This window comes from Hirundo rustica, chromosome 19 (assembly GCF_015227805.2).
Source record: "Hirundo rustica isolate bHirRus1 chromosome 19, bHirRus1.pri.v3, whole genome shotgun sequence".
NCBI lineage: Eukaryota > Metazoa > Chordata > Aves > Passeriformes > Hirundinidae > Hirundo > Hirundo rustica.
Window position 1 is genome coordinate 6,691,271 of NC_053468.1, and position 15,095 is coordinate 6,706,365.

General features: G+C 49.2%; 1 protein-coding gene across 4 annotated transcripts in view; it reads right to left on the reverse strand.

The window, feature by feature from the left end:
• COL26A1 (collagen type XXVI alpha 1 chain) overlaps positions 1–15,095 on the reverse strand; it is a 168,089-nt gene that overhangs the window by 20,056 nt on the left and 132,938 nt on the right. For all 4 annotated transcript variants that reach the window (XM_040082619.2, XM_040082621.2, XM_040082620.2 and 1 more), the window contains exons 6-9: positions 11,171–11,324; positions 7,965–8,009; positions 4,846–4,962; positions 3,485–3,637 (exon numbers count right to left, since the gene is read on the reverse strand). In XM_040082619.2, the coding sequence (XP_039938553.1) occupies positions 3,485–3,637; positions 4,846–4,962; positions 7,965–8,009; positions 11,171–11,324 (469 nt within the window). The remainder of the gene's footprint in view (positions 1–3,484; positions 3,638–4,845; positions 4,963–7,964; positions 8,010–11,170; positions 11,325–15,095) is intronic.

Below are 15,095 nucleotides of genomic sequence, written 5' to 3' on the forward strand. Positions count from 1 at the left end.
AAAGCTGCAGGAAGAACTTGTATCTCCTTATAAGCTCCCTTATAAACAGGGGGACATTCTGGGGCTCTCTGCAGCTGGAGAGTGTTAGAGCTGCCACAAAATAGCATCAAATGGTAGCAGCAATCTTCCCTTCTCAGCCACCTCCTGCACTGACCCAGGCTCTGCTAGGCTCAAGAACTGGATTCTGTTTTAGTGCTCCTGGATACCCCAAAGCAGCAGACAGTGCTTCATTTGAGAAGAACTTGATACTGAATTTGTCCCAGGAGCTTTCCAACCCCTATCCAAGCCAAGAGGAAGCGTGAAACCAGTGTGACCTGGTCAGGTAGGAGCACCTGTGTTCTCTGGAAGGGGACAGAGACACCCTGAACCAGCAGAGAAATGCCCTGAAGGACACGGGGAAAGCTGAGCAGAGCAGCAAAGGCAGCTCGGGGCACACTTTGAAAGGACTCAGTTTCCTCAATTCCTTTCCTCCTCTCCTTCCCCTTCACTCCTCTGCTCTGTTCTCCTTCCTCAGGAAGGGCCTTGCTGGCAGCAGGCACCGGGATGCTGCTGCACAAATCCCTTATCACCACTGATCACGCAATCAGCCGCCCTGCCTCAGTTTCCCCTTGCTCTCCCCTCCGGCTGCCCAGGGGAGTGGTGGAGTCACCATCCCTGCAAGTGTTAAAAAATTTGTGGCTGTGGCACTTGAGGACATGGTTTAGTGATGCTGGGCTGATGGCTGGGCTTGATCTTGGAGGTCTTTTCCAACAGTGATGATTCTATGCAAACAGGTTCATTTCATTTCACGTGTCCTTTGCAGATCTTCGAGATGTAAGAAAACAGCCCTCAAGAGTGAGAGCTGCATTCTTTTCTCTACCTGTTCCCTAGAAACCATCGATGTTAGCACAAGGAATAGGTCTGAGCTGGCTCTACACCACGTACCTGATCACTCATTTTTAAGTGGCAGGGAAAGTGAGATCCCAGTAGCAGCAGCCCCAGCAGTGGGGAGCAGCAGCTCAGCTTCTGGCCCAGGGCTAAGGTTTCTGACTAAGGGATAAATTCCCCCATTACAGCCTTGATTTGTTGAGACAGGATGGAAATGAAGTAATCCTGTCTTCATTTTTTCCTGCTACCTGATCTGGAGGGAGAAAAATGGGACCATTTCTTTTACCGCAGCACAGGGAAACTGTGAGAAAATATTTGTCTCCCCATTCCTGGCTTCTGCCTGCGGATAAATATTGCCAACAGGAACTCGTTGCGATTAATAAAGGCACAGGCATTAACCATGTTCAGGCAGAACCAAACTCTGTATAATAACAATAACCTGATACAGCTCTCACATCTCATTCCCATTACCAGGAATATGCTTCCCTCTGCTGTCAGCAGCTGGAATTTTGTGTTTATAGATTTCAGATGTGCTCCTTTCAAAGCAAGTAAATACATTTTTTAAAATCTAAACAGAATTTACAAGGCTAAGTTTTACTGGTAGCAGAGGATCAGTTTTCCATCAAGCTGTGGGAGGCAGAATCAGCCAACACAGAGGCAAAATGGTAAGAAAATAGACTCGATATTGCAGAATATTGTCATGGCCACATAGATAACTTACACTTGCAGCTGGATTTGTATTAAGAAAAAGTGTCATAAAGTTTTGGGCTACTACTTCTGCAAAGCAAGGAATCCACAGGCATGGAGGGAGGAATGCCTAGGGATGTAAAAGGAACAGCCACCATCTCCTCACTGTTCTCAAATCCATGTGGCTGCCCCAGTGCTGCAGAGATAATAAAAATAATTATCCACCATTTATCCTCTTCCCATTTGGGCACAATACTGAGTTCACCCTTCTCACACATCAGCTGGGAAGGCCGTGCAATCAAAGCCTTTATTCACTTTTTAATTTATCCACTACTTCACAAGAAAGAGTTTAATTCAAAGGGTGGTTGGAGGGAGGGGGCAGCAGCAGCACCCAAACCAGCCTTAGGGATCACCTGGAATAAAAGGCAGAATTTGGGGTGACCCTGAGAGGAGGTCAGGGTCCTTGTCCTCAGGCTGATGAATGCCACATGTTGAGGAGTATTTTGTGAGCATCTTAGGATTGAACCTCAGTTATTCATCCTGCCCAAACACCCCAAGTGACTGAATATGAAATGGAGCTGTTAAAGTTCTCCCTAAATTAAAAATAAATCTGTTCACTTTTGGGGAAAGGAGTCTGGAGAGCAGAGTGGGGGGAAGGGAAGGGAAGGGAAGGGAAGGGAAGGGAAGGGAAGGGAAGGGAAGGGAAGGGAAGGGAAGGGAAGGGAAGGGAAGGGAAGGGAAGGGAAGGGAAGGGAAGGGAAGGGAAGGGAAGGGAAGGGAAGGGAAGGGAAGGGAAGGGAAGGGAAGGGAAGGGAAGGGAAGGGAAGGGAAGGGAAGGGAGAGCTTGAGATAACTGTCAGACATGGGGAGACTTCATAACCCTTGGCTGTAACTAAGACAACCGAGCTTTGAAGCTGGACAGGAGCAGCAGAGCTGGGGAAGAGGCACAGCTGAAGTCTGGGGGAGTGGAGATGGGAGACCCGACAGAGCTGGGGCTCCAGGAGTTTACAGACCAAGGGGAGACACAGCTGAGCTCTGCTTCCTCATTAATACCTGCCAGCTCCACAGGGCTGGACCAGGAGAATCGAGCCCAAATCTGAGAGCATTCCAATCCAAGTGCAGGATGTGCCTTTCCTAGAAGACCTTTTCTTGCCCTGCACAGCACAAATCCAATAAATATATTTTTCAAATCAGCATAAGCACAAAGAAATCCTGGCCCTCCTGTTACAGGGAAGGGATGAACCATGGTGTCAGTCTGGACTTTCCAGTCCATAACTGTGTGTTTTGTGTGGATGTGGGATAATGTGGATGTACCAGAAACACAGGTGAAAGAAGCATCCGCAGGGAAAGAGACACATTTAACAGATGTCCTTGTTATAACTCCAGAGCTGCAGATCTCTGGTCCTTGCTGATCCCTGGGCAACCCTGACACTCCAACACCACAACAGTGGCACCAAGAGGGCTCCAACTCTGCAGTTTTGGTGCACCAGCAGCTAATCTGCCACTCTGGGTTCCTCTGGCCCTTGTCTCTCAGGTGATGCCTCCTGAGCTCTGTCATTTCACCAGAGACCCTCTTCCCTGCAGCCACTCCTGATGGAAGCTTACAGGACACCGAGTTACCTCCCCAAAGCTGTGATGAACCTAAAAAAAACAGGCACAGACAACAAAATCCTCCAAACCCTGCTCTCACTGAAGGTCTAGGAGAGCAGGGACTTTGTCCTTCAGTTTGGAGAGGCGAGCCCCTTGTAGCTTCCAAGATGTTCCATCCTGAACAGGAACTTCCAAGAGACCCACACCACGCAGGCAGATTGTCCAGCTGCTCCCAGGGCCTGGCAGAGCCTGGCAAGGAGCTGGGAGCAGAGCTGAGCTGCTCTGTGCCTGCCCACTCTGCTGATTGAGAACTGAGGAGGGAATTGAGGAGGGAACTTACTTTCCTTTTCAGCTGTGGGCTGCAGTGAGTAGAGAACCCCTTGCTGGAAGGTAAGAGGGAGGCTCGGGGTGGCTGGTGGCCCTGGAGGACCTGGGGGACCTGGGATCCCAGTTTCTCCTGGAAGTCCTCTTGGTCCTTGAGGTCCCAACATCCCTGTGCAGAGGCAGGAGAGGATGTGTTAATGCCTTTGGGGATGTGCTAATGATGTTATCATGTAAAAAAGCAGCAAGAGGACAAAGGACTTCTGTCTTGAACTGCAGCTGTGGGAATCAGAGGGGTGGGGAAAATAGAAACAGCTTCCCAATTTTCCTTTTTTTTTTTTTTTTTTTTTTTTTTGTGTAGCGTCTTCCTCTGCAAAGGAGAGAGCTTGACTTGGCTCAGAGGTGCTGCCTTTGAGCAGCCCAGTTGCTGAAGGAGTGAAATCTCCCCTCTCCCTGAGGCTGAGTGAGAAACTACAGCCAGCGGAGTGTGAAATCAAATCCTCCTTCCCTCCAGGTACACCTGTGTCACCTCCCTGCCAGGAAAGCTCAGGAAGCACAAGGGAAGCAGAGTCAGTCCAGGAGCAGACAGATCACATGTCCTGTGGGGCTGGGAGGCTCTTGCTGCAGACTGAGAAACCAAAAAAGGCAGACACATCCTTGGCCAGACTTTGGCTGCTGACAGCTTGCCAGGAAGTGCCAGAAACTGTTCAGGGCTGCTCTCACATTTAAGGCACGCTCAGAGTTTTAAATCTTACCCGAGCTGAGGCTCACAAGGCACAGCCTTTTAGACACAGAGAGCACAGAGCCTGAGGTCTGGCACCTGTTGTGCAGTATTGCCTTCATCAAAATACTCAGGATCGTTTGGAGAATGAAGAAGGACTCCTAGCTCAGGAATGGAGTGCTCCCTGAAAGAATGGTCTCATAACCTTTTTCCTTTAATATACAAAAGCATCATTAGTTTGACATCCTGGCACCTGACAGCTTGACACAAACGGTGGAGAAAAAAGGGAGCTAAAGCAGGCACCCAGTGAGAGGGTTAAACAGGGAATGCTCTGCTCCAAAGGCTGACAGGTCACAGGCTCTCTCTTACAGCTCCTGAGCAGGATGGGGAAACATGATCCTGCTCTGCAGCTTTCTGGGACAGGCTCTCTCCAGCTCCACAGGAAATCCCAGGGTCTGTCATTGCTCGTGCAGGTGCTTGCCTGCCCTGGGAGCTCCTGGCCAATTCCAGCTCCCAGGGGAATCGCTGGAATGGATTTGATACCAGTTGAAGAAGCTCAGATCTTGCTTGTCTGGCCTTCTCCGAGCTGCTGTCGCAGACAATTTGTATGAAGTGCACCATCTCGTGTCACAGCAGCACTGCCCTCCTCCAGGACTCACCTGGTGGCCCTGCAGGGCCTCTCTCACCGGGCTGTCCCTTCTCTCCTTTTGGCCCTGGTGGTCCTGGGAGCCCAGTGGGTCCAACCGGGCCCGGGGGACCAACCTGTCCTGGAATCCCTGAAAATGTTCAGAAAGGAAATTAGCTGGAAGTTAGGACACTGCTGAGGGCAGAAATGCTGCAGCAACCTCGAGACCAGAGGAGAGGGACCCAGCGACGCAAAGGGGAAATGCAGCGGTGCACGAACAGGGTGGCACTGGTGGCACGTAGGCCAGACAAGCCAGACTGGATTTTGCTTCTCCTCTTCTTCCTTCAATCCCGTGAGGAAAAAGCACATCCCCATGCACAGCACCCTCCCCAAAAAGTCATCAGGATGTGCACCTCCAGCTGGGATGTGCTGGGCAGAGCCCACACTGTCCCCTTCCCCAGGCCTGGATGGCTCTGGGCTGGGTCTGGCTGTCCTTTGCTGGGTTCCTCCAGACACACATAAACCCCAGGGCCGTCCCAATGTACCAAAACACACAAAATAGATTTGCCAAAGAAAATCAAACCCTGCCTCCCACTTGCTCTACGTGCATCACACAGAGGTTCTGCCTCAATGGTGTTTCCCTGGTTTCTCCTGTGTCTGTTCATCTCCCAAAGGCTCCGTGCTGTGCACAAGGTTTTTCATCCCAAATTGACATTAATGCCCCCTCACTTCTGCAGGAACTGGATGTCAGTAATGCCTATCACCGAGCAGGCTTCCAGGGTGACTGGAAACACTGGGAGCAGCGATTGCAGCCCAGTGGGAGTTTCCTGGCAAGCCCACTCAGACCCCCAGGAAGCCCACGAAAGGTGCAGAGGCAGCACCAGAGATCTCAAAGTCTCTACTTCTGGTGACACTAAATAAAATCTTAACGTTGTTTTCCCCGGACTATCAAAATAATAACAACACTTAACAACACTTGGCAACTTTATTGTGCTGTTCAGAAGAACTGTGCTCATCTTGGGCTCACATGGAGAGCCGTTTAAACACTGTGCAAACAGCACTGAAGCTTCAATGCCCTGGAGATGAGGGCGAGTGGGTCTGTCTGCTCAGATTAAGTGGTTAATTGTCACAATAAAGGCATTAACTGCCAGAGCCAAGAGAGTTCAGAGGTTCCTGGTTTCTGGGCTACCAAAGGGCTCAGAGTATTTGAAAGCAGTGGCAGATGCAAGCCCCAAAGCCAGAGGGAGATCAGGATGAGTCCAAAGTTCAGTGCACTCAGATTTCAGATTTCAGTCCGTGTATTATGACCACAACACAGCAGAGCAATTTAAGGTTTGATCAACTCTTAAGGGGTGTCTTTGTCCTTCCCAGGGATCAAGAGAGGTACTGGACCCCCAAGACCAGTGCCAGCAGAAGATGCTGCATTTGGGGGTGGAGAGCATGGATGGGAATGGAGGGAGAGAAGGGCAAAAGGAAAGAAGCTGGGCAGCACCTTCCCAGCTGGTACCAGGGAACAGGGCTGCACAAACACATCAAGGACCTGCAGCTCCCATATTTGGATCCATTTCCCACTCTGGATGTGGGATAGCTCACCTGGGGTACAAAACCTCGTCACCCCAGACATCCAAACTCCTCATTTCTCAGAACAAAGCAATAATCCCCCAATATTAGATCCCCTGGAAAGATTCTCCTTCCTCTCTTCTTTTTTCCATTTTGGAGAGATGCTCAAACTGTTTTTTCTTATAAAAATGGAATCTCTCCCCCTTCAATCCATGATGAAACTGAGGAAATTACATTTCTCAATGGCTTTGAGTGGGAGTGTGAGCCTGTACTTTTTTTGCATTCAGTCATCAATAAAGATCTGATTTAATTTGAGTATTGAACAAGGAATTAAGGCCAGATTTTAATCTGGATCAATTTGCTTATCCACAGGACACAAACTGCAGCCATTTCTATGGATAGAAGGATGGATCTCCCCTGGCAGTGGATGCTGTCCTGGGGAGCCCAGGCAGGTGATCAGGAGCCCTTCTAGGAAAGCAAGAGCACTTTTTTACAGCATTGGAAACAGCTTTTACCCCTAAAAAAACCCCAGTACACCGGAAACTTCACTGCAGCAAATTCCAACACAGAGGGAAGAAGAGCAGAAACTGTTTTGCAAGCAGGACACGCTGTGCTGCTGAGTGTGGGTAAGGACATTCCCTCACTTGTGTAAATCACCCTCAATCCTTCAGTCCAACCTCGTAACTCAACCCCACAAAGTCCTGCAGAGCAGGAGCAATCATTTCCTGCAGCATTCTCAATCCCACTGCTGCAGCAGAGCTTTAGAGAAACTGGCACTTCCTTCCCTGGAGGGGGAAGCGCTGGAGGAAAGGCTGGGAGAAGCAGACAAGGGCTCACCCTGGTGACAAATGGTTTTACCAGCTTAGAAGAGATAAGTGCAACAGGGGGAAAGAAAGAGGGAAGGATTCAGGTTAAAGGGGGGAGGCCAAGTCTTCAGCTGGCATAAATCAGCTCTGCTGCAGTGGCATTGCTTCCAGAGAGCTGAAGTCTGTGGTGAGCCTTTATCCTCCAAACGATATGAAGCAAAAGACCATAGGAAAAATATTTTTAAAAAGGCAGAGGGTGAGTAATCTACTGCTGGAAACCAAATCAGATGTGCAGAGACCTGGATTTTCTTCCTGGCTTGGTCATTAACCTGCAACACACCATCTGCTCCCCTCCTCCCCCAGGGTTTTCCCTGCACAGGAGCTGCTCTGTTTACATGGAGCTTAGGAAAGTGATGCCCTGAGCACCCCCAGAAGCTCCTGGTGCTCCTGGCAGGTGAAACCAGCTAGAGAGGAGTTTTGTCCCATCACTCAGGACATGCGCTGCTGGCTCTGGCCACATGTGCTTCCATGATCTGCCTCTCCATCAGACAGTGCTGCCCATCCCTTGTGTGCTGGGGAATTCATGTCTCAGAGGTGATAAAACTGGTGTTTGGCCTCTCCAACCAAAGCAGCCCATGATCAGATAAAACCCAAAGAACAAACCCAGCCTCTCCATCGTGAGGCTCCAAAGGGTTCCTGACCTTCTGCTTTTTGGGACATAAGTACAGGACTGGGCATAACAACAGTTTGTGCTTTGAAAGAGAAATAGCAGAAGCTATGAACTTACCCTGTGGTATCAGCTGCTCCTCTGCACCTCTGTGTCCTTTAGGCTCTGTTTAAGAAGGACAGGGTAAAAAAAAAAAAAAAAAAAAGAAAGAAAGAAAGAAAAAAAAAAAGAATAATAGAAAGAGATGAAAAATTAGGTCTCTTGCTGCCAACTGGCTCAGCCAGAGTATATATATTATCTTAATACTCAGAAAAATGTATTCTGCTGATTAACAAGCTGATCAGAAAGACCAGTGGTGCAGCTGTCTCAACAGCACTGATTGCTTTTAAATGATTGTCTATTCTCAGCCCTGTCACTCACAGAAGGAATAACCACCCTCATAAACAGTAGCAAGTTTTCCTGGACCTCAGCCTGGAGAGGCATCAGCCAACCCAGAGCTACGGGGTCATCCAGAAACATTTCCAGAACTCACAGCATCCTGTCCATATCACCCACCTTCGTGTCAGGCCCAGCATCCTGCCCTTGGTCCATGCAGCTTGGTGGCGCGCAGGGTAGGGCTGGGGTTTATTTTGGCTGAACACCCAGAAGCAGGGCAAAGCAGGGAATGTTTCACAAAAGGCTCAGGGGAAGGGGTGGGAGGGACAGAGGTTTAGCTTTCCACAGCCCCAAATCACTCAGGACACTCAGGCTTGACTTCCACCTACTCCAATATCCCACATGATGAAAGATCTCCTGAGACCCCTGTAAGAGAACCTGGGGGCAGCTTCGAGCACCAAGTCACGGCACGGTGCTGAAATCATGCAAAATGGGCAGTTCCCCTCCATCCTAAATTGTGTGGAGCTCCCTTCACTCCACCAAAATCCACGCTGAGTTTGTTTGGCTGGCTGTGAATCGTGGACACAGACTGGTGTGGGGAGGGAAGGAGGCCAAATACAGACCCAGGTCCATGAAATATCCCCAAGGCTCTTTAGCAAAGCGAGAATTTGAAGGCCCCAGGGGCTGGGTCGGGGCTCCAGCAGGCAGCCACGTGTCAATGAGCGACTGAACTGATTATTTCTCTTTGCTGAAAGACGCTGTCCCGCCTCGAAACGCTCCGGTGCAACCCCGATCCCGTTATTACACCACAGTTATTATTCCACAGCAGGTTAAATAAATCAAGGCCAGAAAAACAAAGGGAAACAGTGAGCAAGGACTACACCTGGTAGCACACACACAGCCTGGGATCTGGCTGACGCCACAGAGCTCAGGCAGCACCGGCTGCTTTAGGAGGCGACCGCCAGTGGTGCAAGGCGCGGAGCCTGGCCCAAGGGCTGAGCCTGACCTAAGGGAAGCTGCTCTGCTTGGCAGCAGCCTGGGGGAGAGGCAGCCACTGCTCTGTGCCCAGCAGGACACCAGCACCTGTAAGGAGCCTCCAGGAGGAGAGGAATGGGTGGGGAAGGCCCAGAGCCGCCAGCATTTTGGTGCAGCAAAGTGCAGGTGCAGAGGCGCTGCCACAGCAAAAATAAACGACATGGAAAAGGGGGAATGAGCATATAATGGACACTGGGGGAAAGTGCTCTAATTCAGCTCCTGGCAGCCGTGGCTGTGGTTCTGAGAATACTTTGCAGAACATATTGTCAGTGAAACCTCCCTCCATGTTGTGGCATCATGTCAAATCATAAACAGGGACGACATCTGGGCTGTTTTGGTCGCTCCAAGTCTGCTGCAGTCAGGAAAGGCGGCCGTAATAAACTGCTCAGGAGGAAAAAATGAAAAGAAAGAAAGAAAGAAAAAAAGTAGAAAAAAGCAAAGTAGGTCCTAAAGAATAAAGAACTGCTCTGGGAGCAAGCAAAACAACAGACAGGGCTTTGGAAGGAGAGAGCAGGGATCTTGAAAAAAGATGCCAAGGTCAAGAAAATTCAATGCACGGGGATGTGTCTGGCCAAATGGGCTCAGAGGGAGACTTTCTTATAAGTGTATTTTTTTTTCATGCCACAAGAGGGATCATAAAACAGCCCATTGTGTTTATGGCAAATTTAGAAAATATAAAGCAGACTGCAACTGATGCTGCTATCCATGGGAAAATTTTTGTACTAATAAAACCAAGAATGATCTTTGCAACCCATTCCTTTACCCCTCAGCACTGCTCCCAGACTGGGAAATGCTGCATTTGGTGCTCAGAAGGTGAGCAGGAACTGTCCCACTGTGATCCTGATTGCCCTCTGGAGTTTCCTCAGGAATGTTTCAGTGTGTCCAGGCCTCAAAATCCACAACTTTTGGGCTTAAAACAAGCCCACTGAAACACACAGTGGCCCTGCTGGGGTTAACAGAACTCAAACAGACCCAAATTCAGCTCCCAGCACACGTTTGTGCCAACAGAAATTGTGGCTGCCACAGGCCACCAGGGCTGGCAAAATGCAGCTTCAATGGATTCCCTCCAAGGACATCTCTGCATCCCTGAACCCAAGGAGGGGCAGAGACCTCCCAACCCCTCTCCTCTGCAGCTTCCAAGGATAGAGCAGACCCAGACTCCATTTTAGCTACCCCCAAAGGCATCATGTTGATGCCTTAAGTTTTATTTTTCCAGTTTTCCAGCCTCTGTGCTGCCCAGGGTGCAGCTCTGAGCTCACACTCAGGGTCACTCAGCTCTCTGCACACAGCAGCGACACAAAACAAATCCTGTTCCTGCTGCACTCCAAGGACAGCTTTCAGCCCAAAAGCACAAACAAGGGTGGCTGGAGGGAGGAACAGGAAGGATGGGAGCTCACAGCCTGGAGCTGTCCTGTAATTGGACAAATAAACTCCAAAATGCAAATGGAGCAAAACTTATAAAAATGTAAGATCTCGTGACCAGCCAGCCATTTTGTGACCATTTTGGGTCCACCTTGGGTGCAGCCCTGGCCAGGCCCTGTCCCACCCAAGGTGTATCCTGGAGGCCTTTAATAAATCTCTATTTTATTCTCCAGCTCTGTCCAGTCTCTGTTCCAGCTCAGCCTACCTAAGGCATCAGAACAGCTTTCAAAAGGTTATTTTGGGCTCTACCTCAATTTGTCACCCCAAAATGTCTTCTCTATAACCTTGTGACTGGTCAGCCATTTGGTGACCATTCTTAGTCCACCTCGGGTGTGTCCCTGGCCAGGCCCTGTCCCACCCAAGGTGTATCCTGGAGGCCTTTAATAAATATCTATTTACTCTCCAGCTCTGTCCAGTCCGTGTTCCAGGCCAGCCTCCCCAAGGCACCAGTGCAGGTAGGCTGGGGGATGTGGTGAAGGGCAGGCCAGGCTTACCAAGAGATGCCACGTTTTTCCTGAGGACGGTGCCGGGGTTCAGCAGGGGGAAGGCGTCCGGCAGCAGCTCCTCGAACCACGTGGCCGCGGTGCCGGCGAGGGGCAGGCTGTTCTCCAGGGCCGGGCTCTTCTCCGCAGCCTCCAGCAGCAGGATCTGCACGGGGCAACGTGGGGAACACACCCGGGGTCAGCTGGCTCCCACAGCCAGCGGCTCTCAGAGCTGTGGGCTCGGCCCCTCAGAGCTGCGCTGGATGGTCCTTGTGGGTCCCTTCCAACCCAGAACGTGCCGTTGAGACATGACTTTAAAGAGTTAAGATTTTAGCTAAGGGTTAGAAGCAATTTATATTGATCAAGATGTAAGTTAGATTAGGAAATGGTAGGTTAATGATTATTAGATGCCCAAGCTAGAGCTGACTGTTATATTATGAGCTTGTTTATAGAAAAAGTGGAGTAAGTGAACCATCATAAGAACAGATTGAAACCACTAAGAACAATGGCCAGCACCTGGACTTGGTGTCAATCAATCATGAACCAGGGGACCTTGGACAGTGCCAGAGGGTCACAGAGACCTGATGCAGACTCTCCTGACTTCATCCTTTGAGACCACTGACCCAATTCGAGACCCCCGACCCAATTCAAGAGAAGAATTGCGCACATGTGAAGGACTGATAGCCTCATTTTAATAGAGGGCGGGGATGGGAGGTGCTGGGGTTATGCATATGTATTGTAGGTAAAGTCTTGGAAAATAAATAGAGAGCAAAGAGCCTTGTTCGGGGTGGCCACACCTTTCGGAGATGACTCCCGTGCCGCCCACGGTGAATAAACATCCCACTTTCTAACTTTAATTAGTTACAGGGTCTTTGTCCGTGACTACATCGGTTTTCAACAACTCACCGTGATCTGTGACCTGCGTGCTTTCAGACGTGGTCTCAGTTCCTGAGGAGCTCCTGAAACTCCTCCTCTTGCCAGACGGGGCTGGGGATAACTCTGCTCACAGACCACGGGATTTGGGCGTAAAAGCTTTATAGGTTTTAGGAGATCAGCATCAATTAGCTGGGAAGCTGCTGTGTTAATTGGGAGCGTGTCCCACACACACCCTCCTTGGGGAGGACTTCACTGCCTCCACAGGGACTCGGCCTCACGTGGGACAGTGTCCCTGGTGGGAAACATGAGACCAGGGGCCGAGGCTGCTGTCAGGGACGCAGCCTTTCCCTGGTGTTCAAGCCCAGAGTCAGAAAATCAGAAATTACTGAGAGCTGGGACGAGGTGAAGGGCTGTACCTGCAGGCCCAAGGTAGCAAACTCAGGACAAGAACTGGTTGTAAAAGCACAAATACAGACCAAATTAAAGATGATGGAGAAGATGAAGCTTTTAAAGAGTTGGAAGTGCCTTAACTTTGAAGCAAATTAAAAAAAAAAAAATTAAATTAAAAAAAAACGGCAGGCTATGTACTTGAGGAGCTCTGCTTAGAAGCAATAGGATATTATTAAAACTCACAGCTGTTTTTAGGCCTTGCAGAACACACAACCTTCAAACAAACCCACGTCCCCACAGGCATCCCTGAGGTGTCTGGGCCATTTACAACCTTCTCTCCCAGGCAAGGTGACCCCACGTTCCCCAGATGATCCAGGCTGTCCATCAGGCTCTGCCCCCTGCCCACTGGTAGCCTCCATGAAACGGGGAGCTGGTCTCTAACATGGGAACATTTTTCCAGGCATATAACACTGAGGTTTGCTACAGCAACATCTTTTCCTGTTTGAAAACCACCTAAGCAATACTAATTTAGGGATAAGGGAAATAAAAAGGAATATGGCTCAAACTTTCCACTAAATCCTAGAAGTTTCAGCCTTTACACACTGTGTTGTCTTTACATAATGAAGTCACACTGCAATTATAAATGAGAGTGACTTGGCTCCACTTGTTTGTTTTTAACTTGCAATTATTACAAGGTTTATCACTTCTTTATTGCAAGGCCTGGTGAGAGCCAGTACTGAAGCAGTGCCAGAAATGATGAACTTCCTGCAGAATGTACTGGCCTGACAGGGGTGAATCAGAAACTAATTAAACTGGGAGCTGGGTTAAGTGCAAGGGAGCTCAACCTCACTCTCGCAAACAAGCAAAATTCTTCCTTTATTGCAAGGATCTCTATTTACACATCCAGAGTCCTGCTTTCTGAGTACAGCAAAAAGGAGTAAGGTCACAATGCTTTTCTTCACCAGCTTTGACTGATGCCAGGCAGGAAGGAATCAGTTCCATCTGCCTTTTGCACTCTGTGCTCCTACCCAAAAGACTTTCCAGGAAACGTGTTATCAGTTCAACAAACACTTAAGCATGTGCCTTACCACAACTGTGCTTAACCCCCATTGCCGTGGGACTCAAGTGTGAGCTGAAGACCTTTCCTGAATCGCTTTATATTATTTATTATATCATCCTTTTACTTCCCCAGCAAGCAGCACATTGCCAAAATGTGCTCGGGCAGAGAGGCAGAGTAACCCCGGAGGTGGCAAACTGGAGGGGCTGCAGCCAGGGCAGGGGTGGGATGCTCCTGCTGTGAGGAAGGGGCACACAGGGGCTGTCTTGGACAGTGTTCTGCAGAGCTGTGGGAACGGGGATGTTAAATCACTGCAGCCACGGTCAGGGCCCAGCAAACCACAGGGGCCCGTGGCCCTCGCGGGCGGCGCGAGCACGGCTCTGCCGAAGGTCGCATCTGGAGTGGAACGGCTCCAAATCATTTTTATGGGTGATAATAAAAATGTGTTACCACATAATCAACACAAAACAGTGGCAACGGTATCCTTTTCATTAAAACAACATGTTTTAAATGAGCACTCTGCTGATAAATGCTGTAAAAGCTGTAAAGCCATGCACAGGATAATCCAGCGTGCGCTGTTATAAATTGACTATATATACTTTGCAGTCATTAAGGCTCAAACCATAGTAACAAGTTTATTTTCCCTGGGCACGAAACGATAGAGGTCAGGAAGTCCCAAGACTTGAAATTGCTGAGAAATTCTAGTTTTTATGATTAGGACTGAAGAAATGCCCAAAAGAAATAAAGCAGAAAGAAGAGAGCTCTCACGTCCGTGAGATCCACAGAGCCAAACTAAAGAAGGAGAAGCACAAGGGATTTAGTCACATTCAAAAATCTCAAACTACACATGGCTCTTTCAACAAGGAGTGTCCTCTCACACAGCACGGAGCACAAACGGGCTCCTTGCACATTATTGCAATAGCGCTGGAGCCATTCATCCATTTTCTGTCACGTTCTGTTTTTCTTAAGGCTGCCATTGCTGTAGTCAGGGGACATGGGGAGAATTCCCACTTTCATTAAACAAAAAAAAAAAAAAAAAAAAAAAAAAAAAAAAAGAACGTTTCGAGCCCTCTGAGTAAACTGCTGGAAAATGATACCACAGAGGCTCACAGCCAGAAAGAAAATTAGCAAAATGTGCAGTGTATTAAAGTCTCAGTACTAAAATCTTGGTATTTCCTAGTCAATAGGGTTGAGGTAGAGAGAGGGATAACATCAAGGGAAGAAGGAGTGGTGCTCAAAGGGAATCCTCATTGCAAGCAGTGCCCACCTGTGATGCTGCTACAACTTCCAACCCAGAAGTTGTGCCTCCATGAAGAATGAGGGCAGAAAACATCCTCGTGCCACCAGATAAATGAAATATGTCTTGCAGCCGTGGGTGATGTCACTCACCAGCCAGCCAGGGAAGGCAGAAGAGGACAATGGTTACTGCCTGTGGTGCTGGGACAGCAGATCCCTGCAGGACACAAAAACCCTTTTCTCCCCACCTTGCACTGTGCAATCTGAGTCCAAGGACAGCCACAATTCAGCAAAACACTCAAACTTTCGTCTTTCCGCACGAATGGAAGGAAAAACTCAAATCAGCCTAAATGGCCGTGCTGAGCTGGAGCCTCTGGC